The sequence below is a fragment of the Chinchilla lanigera genome, unplaced genomic scaffold (assembly GCF_000276665.1).
Source record: "Chinchilla lanigera isolate Chin_1 unplaced genomic scaffold, ChiLan1.0 scaffold00183, whole genome shotgun sequence".
In the NCBI taxonomy this organism is placed as follows: domain Eukaryota; kingdom Metazoa; phylum Chordata; class Mammalia; order Rodentia; family Chinchillidae; genus Chinchilla; species Chinchilla lanigera.
In genome coordinates this window covers 342,634-358,626 of record NW_004955584.1, presented here as the reverse complement: position 1 = coordinate 358,626, position 15,993 = coordinate 342,634, and the positions used below count along the sequence as shown (strand labels likewise).

Genomic DNA, 15,993 nt, shown 5'->3' with positions numbered 1-15,993 from the left:
GCTGCATCATTTCCAATGTTGTTGTTTTTTTATTATGTGTCACTGTCTTTGATTGTTTTATCAATCTTGCATTCTCATGTCTGGTGGACTGAGCAACTTCATTGAAGATAACAGTATGTAATGCAGCAACCATTGTTAATTCCTATCATTTTGTTTTTAGGTCATGTTTGTTGTTTTTGTGTTGTTTTGATTTTGTCTTCATTGTTTTTTCAATTTTGTCTTCATTAGTTTTTTCAATTTTTAAAATAAAAAATCACAATTACATAACAATAATTAATAATAGTATACTATTGTAAATTTTTTACTCATCTCCTGTTGCTTTTTGCAACAGCTGAAGAGTTTTGAGAATCCACTTAAATTACCATACGTAGTAGTTATCTCTGCTTTAGCAGTTCATCTCCAGTAACTTGCATATAGCAGTAAAATTTGATCTGTCATGATTGTCACTCATTTCCCACTATATAAAACATGTAACATACAAAATACATGTTGACTGTATTGTTCATCGGTCTTCCAGTCGACAGCAAGCTATTTGTTAGGTTTTTGATGAGTCAGAAGCTATATGGAGTTTAACTGATGGTAAGAGTGGAGGAGAGTGGACTCCAGAGAACCCCGAGCATTTTGACTGCCGCCCTAGTTACCATCATACCCCAGGTGCTGCAGCTGGCCTCTCCTCATCATTGCACCAGGAGCAGCGAGGCAGAGACTGGGCACCTGCTGCCCCTACTCTAGTGGTGCTGATACCAAGCTCAGCACCACGGTCACCGAGTGGTGCCCTGGGCAGCTGCCTACTGGCTGCATCTTAGACGGGGGCAAAAAAACCCTCATATCAACAAAGGCTCGAGAACAGTAAAATGTTCCAGTGTACAAACGGGTATCAACATCACAGGAATGCCTCCAAGGAAGATGTACGCACACTAGACTGCCACACAAAAAAATAATCCCAGTAATCTTCACAGAGTGGAAGATAGACCGGGAGTTGATGCTGAAGGAGGAAAGAGTGTGAAGGCAGAAGTTACAGGCACTTGTGGATTTCCAGTTCAAGGTGATAAATGTGAAGCTGGCCAAAATCATTAGACTCGGTCCCACAGCCGGGGTTCTCCGTGAAAATTACCACCAGAATTACCAAAACAGGGAGAGTGGGGGAAAACATGAGTGACCAAAGAGCGCTCTCCATATCCAAGCCGAACTCGCCGGCCCCACCACAGAAGATTCCCACCTTTCTAGGTGAGCAGACACTACTGACCATGCTGTTGCAACCACCCTGTGCAGGGAGACATGGGGAGAGCGGGCTGGCATCCAGGATGCAAGAGAACCAGGCCAATCAATAAGGAGGCAGAGACACTGGAAACAGAACAGGGCGGGGTCCAGGAGGCCTTGGGCCGCTGAACTCCAGCCTCCAAGGGTGGACCCCTCAGCCAGGGCTGCGCCACTGTGAAAACTACATTACCCACAATGACATAGCCGAGTGGCAACAGGCCGAGCCAATAAACGCTCAGAACAGGGTCGTTTCCGGGTTGGGCCACGGGTTCCGGGCGGTACTTCCTGCCAAGCTGCCGGTCATTTCTCAGAACAGCGCTTGGGTATCCTCGCTGTGGGAGCTTCAGGCCGGTGGGACAGGACAGGGGGTGTCACGGAAGAGGCGCGAGGGCAGGGCTGACCCCGCTGCCCACCAGCTAGTCGGAGGCGTGGTGCAATGGCGAGCGCCCCAGCCCAGGTGAGCGCCCGGCCCCCGGCCTCCGAGCTCCGAGCCGGGCGGAGAGGGGCGGTGTACCGTGTCCGGTTCCGGAGCGTGGGTCAGAGTTAGAACCGCCAGGGAGAGGGAGAAGGGCCCCGAAGGCCGGGACTGTTCGGGCTTCCGCGACTGCTGTCAGCTTTGAGGACGATCCAAGCGTCCTGGGGTCACCTAGAGCCGGGGCTGCGCGGGATGCAGGGAGTCCTGAACCCCTGGGCCTCGCACCACGCTCGCTTGCCGCTCACAGCCTTCCCGCAGACCCCGGGGCTGCAGAACGCGAGAGGAGGGCATCCCTGGTGTGAGCCCACTCCACCTGTGGAACTGTGTCGCAGAACTCTGCCTGACGCTCTTCCACCCTGTGCGCCCCGTGACTGTCGGGCAGGGAGACATTCACAAGATGTAGCCTGCCTCTGACAGTAAGAATCATCAAATATCCGGGCAGTAGTGGGTTCTGGCGCCGTCTACGCAGTTGTCTCTGGACGCCTGTGCCAAGCTGCCCCGGGGAGACCAGGGATTGGGTGGAGGCGATGTGAGAGGACCGTGGTCCAAGGAGAAATGCGCTCAGAGAGGAAGTACGAACTGAAGACTTCCCAGCCCTGGCGTTTGGGACGTAAGGATGAGCTCATACTTGGTTGTGTGTGGGAGAAACAACCTGAGGAACCCCAGCATAATTGCCCGACACGAAGGGGTTACCACCTTCTTCTTTTGCCCGGTCCAGAGTTGGCAATGGCCTCTGCAGCCACCACCCTGCTGATGCTATGGGAGAACACAGTGGTGATGGGATCACAATAGGAGATGTGATCCTCCTCAGCTGATGCTGGGGCTTGGTGTCTCCTCGGAGTTGTGAGATACAGGAGACAGGTGGGGTGCACTTGGAACCCTAAAAGAGAAGCTGATTGTTGAGTGTGTCCCCGTCGTGACAGGGCCATGTGACCTTTGAGGACATCGCTGTGTATTTCTCTCAGGAAGAGTGGGGGCTTCTGGATGAGACTCAGAGGTTCCTGTACCTTGATGTAATGATGGAGAACTCTGAGCTCACCACCTCACTGGGTAAGGCCCTTGCACCTGTCCCAGGCTCTGGGATTCTTTCTGTCCTCTCCGCCCCCAGAGGCAGCTCTGCCCTTTTCTGCAGCCAGACTGTAAGCTCTGCTGACTTCCCACTCCCCTTGCTCATGAGCTGTGGGGGCCAGCGTTTAGCTGAGTGCAGCTGACTTTTCCTTACAGCTGGGTCAGGAACTGCAGGCACTGTCATGGTCAGAGCTTGTGTGGACCATGGCCTATTTGCCAGACTCTCCTTCCAGAGTTTCTGTAATACTCTTTTTTTTTCATTTTTTATTGTGTGATCTTTTGTGTTGAGCTGCCCTCAGCCACTGCTGATCGCTTGCCTTCGTTGGCTTTCTGTATTTCACATGTGGTTAAACATTTGGGGAGGTGGGGGTACCTGGTTGTTTCCCAAGGTAACCATAGGAATATGGTCTCCAAAGAAGTTTTGCCCAAATCAGTGGCAGCTGGGAAGGGCATGATGTCAGGATTGTGTTTAAATCATGCCAGGGACCTGCACCATGTCCAATAGTATTTTAGTGAAAGTGCCACAGACCATACCTCATTAATTCTTTGCTGGCTTCTCATTGCATCTGTGAATTCTGGTCCCCAGTGGCCCCAGACCTTCTGTTCTCTTGTGCCCCTCCAGGGTGCCTCTCTACAGTGTTTCCAGCACTGACCTGCACTCTGTATATGTGTGTCTACGTTATCATTAAATAGTCCTGAATATGTGACACTCAGTCCCAACTGGAATTCCCGGGCATGGACACAGCCAGCCTTCTATACGGCATGCACATGTCTCCAGGATAAGGGCCTACTGAAGACCCTTACAGGGGGCTCAGTTGGATACCCTTCCTCACCTTCCTAAGGAAGGCTGCACCTCTTCCTCATGCACTCTGCTTGGCCAGGCTGCTCTCATTCTGTGATATGGAGATGTCTAGTACTACCACACAGCCCCTTTTCCAGCCTTGCCTGAGTTTCCTCATCCCAGAAAAACCTATAGATTCAGTCCCTATTGTGTGCATGATAGGGTTTACCCTTCACTGAGGTGATGTATATCCGGGGATATATTTTAATTTGTGATCACTGAGTGACAACACAGAAGGTCAATGACACTGAAAGAAAAATTGTTACTTTTCTGAGAGAAGGGGGAAGTCACAGAGGACCTCATGAGGACGTGCTAATTGACAGAAAGCAGAAGCAAGTGTGAAGTACATGATAGGCCACAGCTTCTATGAGGGGTTTCTGCAGAAAAGCAGTTCAGAGTAAGCATGGTTGGATTGAATAATTTGGTGGAATTTGAGTCATAGGGCTGCATTAGTTTTCTAGTACCTGGCCCCAGGATAGTTCTGGCCAAGGAATATTTCCTCCTATAAGCCACATAGAAGTGGCTTGGAGTAAAGACTCTGGATTTGTTAGTTTCTATATGACCAGCAGGCTCCTGTCCAAGTCCTTTGCTGTGTATAGGAATTGACTAAACTTAGGAGCAGTGGTCTCTCCCCTACCACAAGATTCTTTAGGATGGTGAAACATCATTACATACAAAAATTTAAAACATAAATACAATCAGCCTGCAGCTAGTTTCACATTATATTAAGGAAACCTTAGAGTGATAATTGAGAATTTTTAGAAATAGAGCATAAATTTCCCTAAATAGGATAGAAAGTAATCATCAGAGTAAGAAAGGAATGTAAATGGAAGTATAAAAAGTCCCAGAGACCAGGCCGTAACTAATTTTCCTGTGGCACTCACCAAATAAGTAGGCCTGAATGTTTTTTCCAACAGTATCTTGCTAGAGATATAAAGTGTGTTAAAAATATGCTATTGTCAGGGTGGCAGGTCCAGCAGTTACTCTGTTGGAGTATATGAGCCAACATCTTTCTAGAGTATTTATGAAGATTAGTGTCATTGTATCTGAGCAGGAAGGTAGAGAATAGGTTATGAACTTGGTGGGGAATGCCACCTAGAGCTCAGGACCGGCTGCCACCCTCCAAGGTGCCCTTGCCATCTCGGTTGTTGCTGCCTGCCAGAAGTCAGATTCACTCCCAGTCATTTTAAGCCATATCGAGAAAAGCTTCTCCCTGTTTCTTTTGCACCTTCGCATCCAGTAGGCTAGCCAATGCCCCTCTACTTGCTTGCAACTCCACCAGGAGTCCATCCCATTGTTACTGTCAGGTGCCCAGAGTTACACTGGTCCACAGACACATCAGTTACATGCAGCATTTATGCCCAGAAACACACGAAATACCTAGGACCCACCTTATGCTAAGACCTTGGATCACTCAGCAATAATTTAGGTTGTAAAACCCAAGCATGGAAAATCAGACCCTGCACAAGCAGGCAGCAGGCAGAGCACAAATGCACCAAATCAGCAGAGCCCTCTGGCAGCAAGTGCTAAGTGTTGCAGCCAGGCAGGAAGCACAGAGTGGTCCAAGGAAGAGCCTCTATGTGGGATATCCTGGCCTCTGTGCCAATCACTTTAACAGGTACCTACGGATTTTAATTTGAAGAGGAAATTAGGTGCCAGCACAGAGAAATAAATGCCCCTGAAAGAAGAATTTATAAGTTCAGTGTGTGAGACCAGGAAGTACACTGTATATGACATCATACAGGTGACATGGGGAAGCAGCAGGTCATCAGGAGACAGAAACAAGAGAGAAAGCATTAGGCTACAGCTTTGAGTTTCTGCAGGAAAGACAGTGCAGGGAAAGCTGCACATGTAGCAGGAAGCTAGTTCCTAACACTACAAGGAACCAGCACTCTTCCACCTCCATTCTTTGTGTCTTCAACAGAGAATTTCAGACAAGATGCACAGGTAGCGGGCTGGGGATTTCGCTCAGCGGTACAGCACCTGCCTGGCAAATGCAAGGTCGAGAGTTTGATTCCCGGTACCGGAAAAAGAAAAAAAAAAAGAAGATGCACAGGTAGTCTTACAGAGTATATTTAGAGTTTATTGCAAAATGATAGATTTCCAGAACAATAGAGAGAATATACTTTAAAGGGTAAATGTGGACAAGCACCGAGATGACAGTTGTACCAAATGAGGTCCCAGGCTATGTTTATATGATTAACTGGATCTTTCAGGCATATTCCTTGCTTCCTTGGAGGTCGTTGTTGTTTTACAAGGAAAATGGGTAGTGTAGACCAACTTCAGAGGGAAGAAGATACCTGTTTACTCCCTGATTAACATGTCTTGAGACCTTGAGGCTTTTCCAATCCTACATTCATGGTCTGGGTTTGCATGGATCATGGACCCGATCAGCACACTCAAAGGAGGTTACATACTCGTGGGCTAACATTTGAAATCAGAAGCTGTTGGATTTTATCTTCAGCTAATGATTAAGCAAACAAAAGAAAAGGGAAAAATATCACTTTGTCTTTGCTTTTCATCTAGCCCCAACTGCCTGTCTCCCGGCCTGCTAGTCTTTCTGCCTAACAGATCATGTTGACTGATTCAGATAATTTTGGTGAGCTTTGGGAAAGAGGTTGGCCTTAGTTGTCCAGTGTCTGGGCCTGGGTAGTTAGGGCAAAGGTGTGTTCTCCGAGTGTGGACAACCACAATACTGGGGTCTGCAGTATTGTTCTGGATTGGGTCATTATCATATGAACTGTATTCTCCCTTTGCTGTCTCTTGAGAATCAGCTAGCTCTAGGGTAGAGGGGGCAGTATCGCTGGCCAGAACCATTTTTTAAGATATCAAAAATATCTTAGTAAACAGAAACATTTAAAACACTGTAGTCTTCTATTAGAGGCAACATGCATTCCTTATTTCTCTTCTTTCAGTTTGTGGGCATGAAACAGAGGATGGAGAGGCACCTTCTGTGCAGAGTGTTTCTGTAGAAGCAGTGTCACAGGTCAAGACCCTACAGGCAGGTCCATCCACCCAGAAGGCACACTCCTGTGATATCTGTGTCCCAGTCCTGAAAGACATTCTGCATCTGGATGATCTATCTGTACAGAAGCAGTACTTTGTTAGGGCATGTGCAAACCATCGCCAGGAACAGAAGCATCAGAATGCAGAGAATCTGTTAAAAAGAGATACAGACAGTGTCTCTTTTGTGAAGAGCTGTTTACTCCATGTATCAAGGAATCACCTCTTCAGCAGGAAGATTGAACAGGATTTCTCAGCTAAGTGGAGTTGTCTTCAGGACAACCCCAAAGATCAGAAGCCAAACAAAATCATAACAGGTGTGGAGGCTATTCACAGTGGAAAAAGTTGTTGCATATCAAATCAATGCAGCAAAGCTTCCAGCCCCAAACACACACTTGTTCAGCCCCCAAAAGTCATTAATATAAGAAGATATTTTGAGTCTAGCAAATGTGGGAAAGCCTTCCAAGACAAGTACTCACTTGTTCCACTCCAGAAGGTCCACAGTGGAGAAAGACCTTACGAATGCAGTGAATGTGGAAAGTCTTTCAGCCAAAAAGCCAGCCTTATTATACACCAGAGAGTTCATACTGGAGAAAAACCATATACATGTCATGAATGTGGAAAGTCTTTTAGTCAAAGCTCTAACCTCATTGAACACTGCAGAATTCACAGTGGAGAAAGGCCTTATGTGTGTGGGGAATGTGGGAAAACCGTTGGGTGCAAATCCAATCTTGTTCAGCACCAGAGAACTCACACAGGAGAAAGGCCATATGAGTGTGTTGAATGTGGGAAGTTCTTCAGGCAAAGCTTCAGCCTTGTCGAACACCAGAGAATTCATACCACAGCAAGGCCTTATGAGTGCAGTCAGTGTGAAAAATCCTTCAGTCAAAAAGCCACTCTTATTATACACCAGAGAGTTCACACTGGAGAAAGGCCATATAAGTGTGGTGAATGTGGGAAATCCTTCAGCCAAAGCTCCAACCTTATTGAACACTGCAGAATTCACACTGGAGAAAGGCCTTTTGAGTGTGGAGAGTGTGGCAAATCCTTTAGTCAAAGAGCCACTCTCATTAGGCACCAGAGAATTCACACAGGAGAAAGGCCTTATGAATGTGGGGAATGTGGGAAATTCTTTAGACAAAACTTCAGTCTCATTGAACACTGCAGAATTCATATGACAACAAAAATTTATGGGTGTGGCCAGTGTGGAAAATCCTTTAGCCAGAGAGCCACCCTTATTAGACACCAGAGAGTTCACACTGGAGAAAGACCTTATGAGTGCAGTCAGTGTGGGAAAACCTTTGGATACAAATCCAAACTTGATAGACACCAGAGAACTCACACTGGAGAAAGGCCATATGAGTGTACTGAATGTGGGAAATTCTTCAGGCAAAGTTACAGCCTTGTTGAACACCAGAGGATTCACACTAGATCAAGGCCTTATGAATGTGGCCAGTGTGGAAAATCCTTTAGTCGAAGAGCTGCTTTCATTAAACACCAGAGAGTTCACACTGGAGAAAAACCTTACAAATGTGGTGAATGTGAGAAAACCTTTAGTCGAAGCACCAGTCTTATTCAACACTGCAGAATTCACACTGGGGAAAGACCATATGAATGTGGCCAATGTGGGAAATCTTTTAGGCAAAAGTCTGTCCTCATTCAACATCAGGTGGTTCACACTGGAGAAAGGCCCTATGAATGTAGCAAATGTAGAAAATCCTTCAGCCAACGCTCTAGCTTCTCTGAACACCAAAAGTGTCACCATGGAAAGGCCTCGTGAAGGCAACACAGTCAGGAACTCTCTCAACCCAAGATTTAACATCACTTAGATCCTGAAAAAGCCCACAATTGAAGTAGTAGGCCTGCAAGGTATGTGCTGTCTGTTGAATAAGCCTTTGTGAGGGAGCTATCTGCTTGAAGATGAACCTCATATTTCCAAGCATCCAGAGGGGTAAAGAGTCTTCTGATATACATGCATGTGTGAGATGTATGGGAGCTACTCTGCACATTTTACACTTGTCTTTGGGCCTTACCAGGGATAAACTGCTGCCATATTAGCCCCTAAAAGCTGTCTTGCCCCTGACTTTTTGCAGTGTGGACTACTCTTACCAGCTTGCCTGGGGAAGGCAGATATCTGCGCTCTGCCCTTCCCTCAAAGACATCCCCAGTGGCCTGAAACCAAAAAGTTACTTTTTTTTTTTTTGAGTATATAAAGGGTCTGGCCATGTTTTCACTACAAGGATGGTCTAGGTTCAGCTGGAGGCTTGCAAGGAAGGCCTGATTTCCATTAAATTTCCAGTCATGTAACCTCTGTACCTAATGTTCACAGAGTCCATATCACTAACCAGTATCATCTTACCACGTTGCTCTAGTTCTGTTCTAGAAGCTATGCTCAAGCCTTGGATGGGTAGATTATCAACCCTGACTGTGTGAAAGATTGGACAACTTAATCTAGACTGCTATGTGTGTGACTCAGTAGGTAGATTCTAACGACAGAGATAATTTTCATTCCATTTTGCTTAGTTTACACTGCTACCCAAGACCTCCAGTGGGACATACAGTGTTCCATGTCATAGGTGTGAAACTCAATGCCTCTGTTATATTTGTTTGTTTGTACCAGTGGTCACCCTGAAGAGGCAGCATTTTATGACTACATTCAGCACTTTTGGAATACCCTGCATTTATTCCATTATTGGCACAATTGCACGTAATACCCAACACTGAGGGTAAACATTTCCTTACATTCTACAGAGTCATGTGCTCTTATGTCCATATTTCCGTATGTTGATATTAGTAGTAAGATGCAGGGTCAAGACTTGAATAAGAATTAGTACAGTGATACAGAGTGTCATTAATAGGAAGTGAAGGAGCTGGTAGAAAACCAGATGAAATATGCAGCTGGAAGAAAAGTTGAAGGGGGGGGAGGAGGATGGGAAAAAAATCAAGATCTATTGTGTGTAGGTACAAATTCCCTATGATGGATGTGATCATTATATCAAAAGTATACCAATAAAAGTAATTTTTTTAAAAAATACACCTCAAAATTCTCTTAAATATGTATCTCCACAACCACACTACTTCCAAAGCTATATGTCCTACAATTTAGGAAGATATTTCAAGAAGATATTCTTAAAGAGTTGCAGAATCTTATTGTCTTTCTAGGGTGCTCACTTAAGTCTAAATGCCATATAGGCAAAAAGACAAGAAGACAGAATAAGGTTCCAGTATGTGGGAGAGTAAGGATATATTTGTCTGGCAAATATTGCTGTTTTCCTGTACTGGTACAAGGGTTCCCTTCCCTGAGGTTGAGGAAGAAGATAATGGAGTGAACATAGGTTTGTCAAACTTGGATTCCTTAAAAAAAGAGATTGTACTCTTAGATATATCATTAAAAATTTACTGAAATGTGACTGATATATAATAACCTGGACATATTTAAAATGTATAATTTGGAAAGATTTGTCATACATATAAATCCATGAAGCCATTATTATGATGAACATACTGAGAATTTATTTTTTGCTCTTGTACAATATTGCTGGTTTACCCAGGCCTTCAGGTGTCCAGTGATCTATTTTCTTTCACAGTGGATTACTTTGTGTTTTCACAATTTTATGTGAATGTAATCATAAAGTATTTGTTTTTTCTATTTTTCACAGTGCATAATTTTAGATTCATTAATCTTATGTAAACTTGCTGTTCATTGCTGAATAGTCTTATGTTCTGTGGACATGCCACTGTATATTCATATATTGGTGGGCAGATGAGTTGTTTCCAGTTTGGGGCTGTTAACAGATAAAACTGCAAAGAACATAGGCATATAATTCTTTATATGGAAAGGCATTTTAATAATTTCAGATTAGGGAGTGTTTCATTTTGAAAAGACCAAACTGTTATCTAAACTGGTTGTGTCTGTTGCGGTTCTACAAACACTATCATAGTTCCTGTTCCTCCACAAGTTTGTCCTCCAAATTTGGCAGTGAATGGGCATGAAGGTCTTAATTTGTTCCTTTTTTGTTTTGATGATATGATCAGACTTTCTAATTTTAGTTATATTAATATGTGTATGATGTCATCTCATTCTGATTTTAACTACACTTCCCTGGTGTTTCATCATGTTGAGGATTTTTTCATCTGCTATTTGCCATCTGAATATCTTCTTTCGTAAAATATTTAATACCAATGACCAGATTTTAATGAATATTGGCTCATATTCCCCTTTTTGTTAAAAATGAAATATGTCTAACAAACACACATGTTGGAACTTTACCCTATCTTCATGTTGTGTATGATTTCACTTACCAATCACTGGGACAAAATACCTACTATTTGCAAATTAAAGAAGCGCTTTACTTTGGCTCATGGTGCCAGTAAATTCAGTTCAAAGTTAGCTGGCTCCAAGGCAAAAAGTAACATAGGGTAGAGGCCTGGAGGAGAACATCTGCTCACCTCATGGCAGCAGAGAGAAGGGAGGAGGTCACAAGTAGTCTTGAGGGTTGTCTGTTCTTAATGTGACTGTTTCCCTGTAGCACAATCGAAAGAACATAATCTGAGGTACCTGTGTGGCAGTGAAGACTCAGACATCCACAGTAAGAAGTGTGCCAGACATGACAAACAGCCATGATATGCAGAGTACACGAGGGACCTGTGAGACAGGTGGAGATAGTGATACACCATAGTGTTTGACCATACAAACACTAATATTACATAAAATTAGCAAAACATATGATAGGGTTATATCTATAGGTCACATGTATGTACTACATTACTACTTTGCTACATTACATGCTCCCTGCCATAATATGCTGCCTCAGCATAGGCACAAATACAATGGAACCAACTAATTGTGGACTGAAATCTGTATAACTATAGTCCAGAATAGATCTCCACAAGTTGATTATCTCAGGTATTTTGTTACACTAAGAGAAAAATGACTATCAGGTATCTTACCATGAATCAAAATAGTTGCTGTTTTATTCTTGGACTTTCCAGCTTCTAGAACATGAGAAATAATGTCTGTTGTTTAAGCCACTCAGTCATGGGCTAAAAACTCAAAAAATGTTAGCAGAAATTAACATCTTTTGGTGTTTTGTCACAGCAATGGAAAGCTGACTACACAGTTATCCAAAATAATACTGTTATAGTTTTGATGTCTCTGAAAGGCTCATGTTCAAGACTTGGAGTGCAGTGCAGGAAAGTTTAGAGGTGGGGCTTTGGGGAAGGAATTGAATCATGAGGGATCTGACCTCATGAATGGATTAGTCTGTTGATGATTCCATAAATGGATGGGCTGTTGGGAAGTGAAGAGAATTTAGGAGATGTGATCAAAGTAAAGGAAGGGGGCCCTTGGGGGGCATTCCCTAGGGAACTAGATCTTGTTTGGGCTCCTTTCTCTGTTTTTGCTTCCTGGATGGCTCAACCTGAATCTGGTCAACAGAAGTTCATGCTTCCCAGGCTCATGCAAGCCACAGCCTCAATACCCAAAAGGCAGTGGAACAGCAGCGTGCCTGGCCAATGCTGGCTCAAGAGAGGGCATGGCAGAGAGCCTCTGTAACTATATAGGACTTTTGGCATTCTGGGGGAATCCTTTGTTGATGTTATGGTGATTTGGTCTTCCTTGCCTCTGTAAGACACAGCTGGAAGGCAGTAACTATGGGGCTACAGAGTTGTCCCTGCAGCCAGATGGCAGTATGGATGGAGGTTGTGTTGGTGAGTGGACAGAGCCCTGGTGAGGCATGTGGCCTTGATCAAGGCCCTCGTAGCCCTCAGCCTGCTCTTTTCATTTGAGGCAACTAGAAAAGGGCCCTCATTCTGATGCAAGTACACTGTGAGTATCAGGAGCTCCACTTGCTGTTGCTATCATGGTGAAAATTATCAGTTGTTTCCCATCATTTCTCTATATCCCATAGCACTTACTCTCTGCCTGCCACCTTCTTCATTGCCATTGTGTGTTTTCTTCCCTGGCTTTCTCATGGAAAGCTTTTATTCTGCCCACAGTTGCCTTATGTCCAAAAGCCGCATCTACCTCCATGTTGAATCAAACACAGAACTTAGCCCTCAGTGATTCAGGTCTTGGTCTCTGCACCTTCACCAGTAACTAAGTGACAGGCTCTGATCCCTTCCAAAAGCACAGTCAAGGCCAGTGCTTCTGTTTGACTTTCCAGGTCTTGGTAACCTTCTGTGACATAGCTGTGACCTTCACTCAGGAGAAATGGAGAAAGCTGGACTTGGCACAGAGGACTGTGTACCAGGAAGTGATGCTGAAGACCTGCAGGATTCTGGTCCCACTGGAAAACAGCTCGTCTCTCACGCCTAGAGATATGGCCTACTTGACTCTTGGCTGGACAAGAAGGTTCCATGACTCCGTTGCTTCCTCCCCTCAGCTCCTGTGGCTTTCTGGTTCTGCCTTCTCCTGCTTGGTCTTCATATGTCTGCAGAAGGGACTCTGGAGCAGATATATGAAGTTTAAACACAAACACCCACTTTACTGCCCAGGGCATTCTCAGTCCACACTGAGATTGTTATTCAGACTATAACAGGGGACCTAACTGACCCATCCGGGATAAGTCAGCTGTTTCCACAGTAGTGACAGATTTTCTACCCTGATACTCAATTCTCAGCACAAAACAATAGAAACATGAGAAAAAAAGACACCTCCAAAAAGCTAATCATGAAAAATTTACTTCATGGACACTGAAGAGGAGGAAGTCAAAGGTAAAGAATTCAGAAGACAAATTAAAGATTGAAGAGATCAAAGAAGAAACTAATACATAAATCCATAAGCTTTTCAGTGAACTCAGAGAATTAAAAACAGGTTAAGAATTAAGGCACAAACAAAAAGTAGATTTAACTAAATGAGACAATAAAAGATTAAAAATTTATATTTAAAAAGTTGTAAAAAGAAATGAAGGATATAAAAAATTCTATTGAAAATGTGGTAGCAGAAATAACCAATGTGCAAAGAATCAAAACTACAAGGCAAGATTGTGGTACTAGGTCATGTACTCAATGATACCCTAAAAACAATTAGATGCTGTGGAAACTGGATCAAAGAGCTTTGAGATGACTAAATAAAGACAAACTGAAGAATTACAGGAGTAAAGGTAAGATTAGTGATTCAAAAGTTAATTAAATATATTCACCAAAATCATACAAAATTTTCCAAATCTAGGAAAACAATATTCAAAAATCAATATTAAAACCTAACTACATAGCATATGTGCTTTTTTATTGCTGGGACAAAATACTCAGAACACACAAGTTAAAGGAGGAAAGGCTTACTTTAGCTCATAGTTTGTAAAGGTTCCAAAACCACTGGTTGACTTCAAGGCAGGGTGGCGAGATAGACGAGCATGGAAGAGGAGAAACAGTTCATAGCATAGCAGACAGAAGCAATTATTCTTTCTTTTTTTCCTTTTTATTCCATCCAGGCTACAAGCCTATTGGGTGTGACCCACACCCTGGGTGGATTTTCCCTCTTCAATAAATCTGTTATCCACAGAACTATATGAAACCAATCAGTGGACTAATCCAGTATCACACACTCATGATCCACCCAACAGACACTGAGAGTCCTCATCCATAAAGAGAAATGCACTAAAAGTGAAAAAAATGGAAAATGGTACTCCATCCCTCCACAGCCTGAAAGCAAGCCAAAGTAGCACTCACTTTTAAACACAGCAGACATCAGGAGAGACAAAAATGGCCACTATATACTGATAAATGAAACAATTCATGAAGAGATAATAATTTTAAATATGTATGCACCAAATGCTGATACACTCAGTTTCATAAAACAAATACTGTTGGACATAAAAGAGCAAATATACATCAATGCCATCATATTGGGAGATTTCAATGCCCAAGTCTCACAAAAAGAAAAGTCAATCAGACAAAAATTGAGTAAAGAAATATCAGAATTGAACCACACTATTGAATAAATGGATTTAACAAATATCTACAGAGTTTCGTCTAACAAGTGAATACATGTTCTCCCAGAAGTACATGGAACTTTATCCAAAACTGACCAGATTTTAAGTCATAATGTTATGGCAAAAATTCAGGCTGTATTCTGCAAGAAACCAAAGAGAACAGACAAAATTTTAATTTAGAAAAATTTACTTCATGGACACTGAAGAGGAGGAAGTCACCTCTTATCCCGACTTGCAAGTCAGGGAAGTAGGCGTGGACCTACCTTTGTTCCCAGCTTATATACATTTTTGGTTTCCATGGTAACAGATTGGAATGTTGTAGCCCTGGCCACATGTTGTTTTCCTTGTGCCACATAACCAGGTCAGGCTCCGGTCATGAGCCCAACTACAATGATACATACTTTCTGTACTCTGTTCTATATGTCCCCCTTTTAGATAACCATATATTTCCTTTATGGTTACAGTGTTTATCTAGGGCCAGGGAAGGGATGAAACAACCCAGGCAGGGTCATAGGTGGTTATCTGGGCCCTGGTGTTCTTTGTCTTTGGAGAAGCATTCCAGGGCTAAGTCGGGACTGCAAAGTTAACTCTTTACAACTCCTCTGGGATGTTTCTCAAGACACATTTTGAGGCTTGCATTAAGATTAGAATTGTTCTATCTTAAAATGATATGCTAAGAGTCATTGTCCCCTACAATAAAGTATTCTTAAGTTAATACAAAAGAATTAAAATAATCTCTTGCATTCTATTGCTCATAGTTAAATGAAACTGTTAATCAATAGAAGAATAAACTGTGCCAACATGTGGAGATTAAATAATACATTTGAATAATCAAGAGGTCAGAGAAATAATCAAGGAACAATTCTTAAATTTTTAGAATCCAGTGACAGTGGAAACAACATACTAAAACCTATGGGACACAGTGATAACAGTTCTAAGAGAAAATTATAGCTATGAGTCCTGTTAGAAACATAGAGTGATCCCAAATAAATAATTTAATGATACAAACCAAAGGCGAAGAAAAAAGAGAAATCCAAGTAAAAAATTTGTAAAAGAAAGAAGGTAGAGAAATCAGAGTGGAGGGGCTGGGGATTTAGCTCAGCAGCACAGCGCCTCCCTGGCAAGTGCAAGGTAGTGAATTCAATTCCTGGTACCGGGAAAAAAACAAAAACAAAACAAAACAAACAAACAAACAAACAAAATCAGAGTGGAAGTCAATGAAAAATGTGGAAATATAAGAAACAGTGCTGAAATCCAAAGTATAATTAGAAATTATGTGGAAAAATGTATTTTTCAATAAGTTGGAGAAGTGAACAGATTCCTAGATACATATGAATTGCCAAAACTGAACCAAGAAGACATAGAATCCCTGAACAGATCCTGAATAACAAGCAGTAAAATATAAACAGTAATAA

The 15,993-nt window shown here is 43.0% G+C and overlaps 1 protein-coding gene across 3 annotated transcripts; it reads left to right on the top strand.

The window, feature by feature from the left end:
* Positions 1-1,537: 1,537 nt before the first annotated feature.
* Positions 1,538-12,895, top strand: LOC102007716 (zinc finger protein 416). Of its 3 annotated transcripts, XM_013509856.1 has the most exons (3): positions 1,538-1,717; positions 2,659-2,785; positions 6,560-12,076. In XM_013509856.1, the coding sequence occupies exons 1-3, from the start codon at positions 1,697-1,699 to the stop codon at positions 8,425-8,427; spliced, it is 2,016 nt and encodes a 671-aa protein (XP_013365310.1). In that variant the 5' UTR covers positions 1,538-1,696; the 3' UTR covers positions 8,428-12,076. The 3 variants fall into 3 exon arrangements, 1 of the variants encoding a protein (XP_013365310.1); XR_001232514.1 differs by lacking the exons at positions 2,659-2,785; positions 6,560-12,076 and adding an exon at positions 12,812-12,895; XR_001232513.1 differs by lacking the exon at positions 2,659-2,785 and having other exon boundaries at positions 6,560-6,646.
* The last annotated feature ends 3,098 nt before the right edge of the window (positions 12,896-15,993 follow it).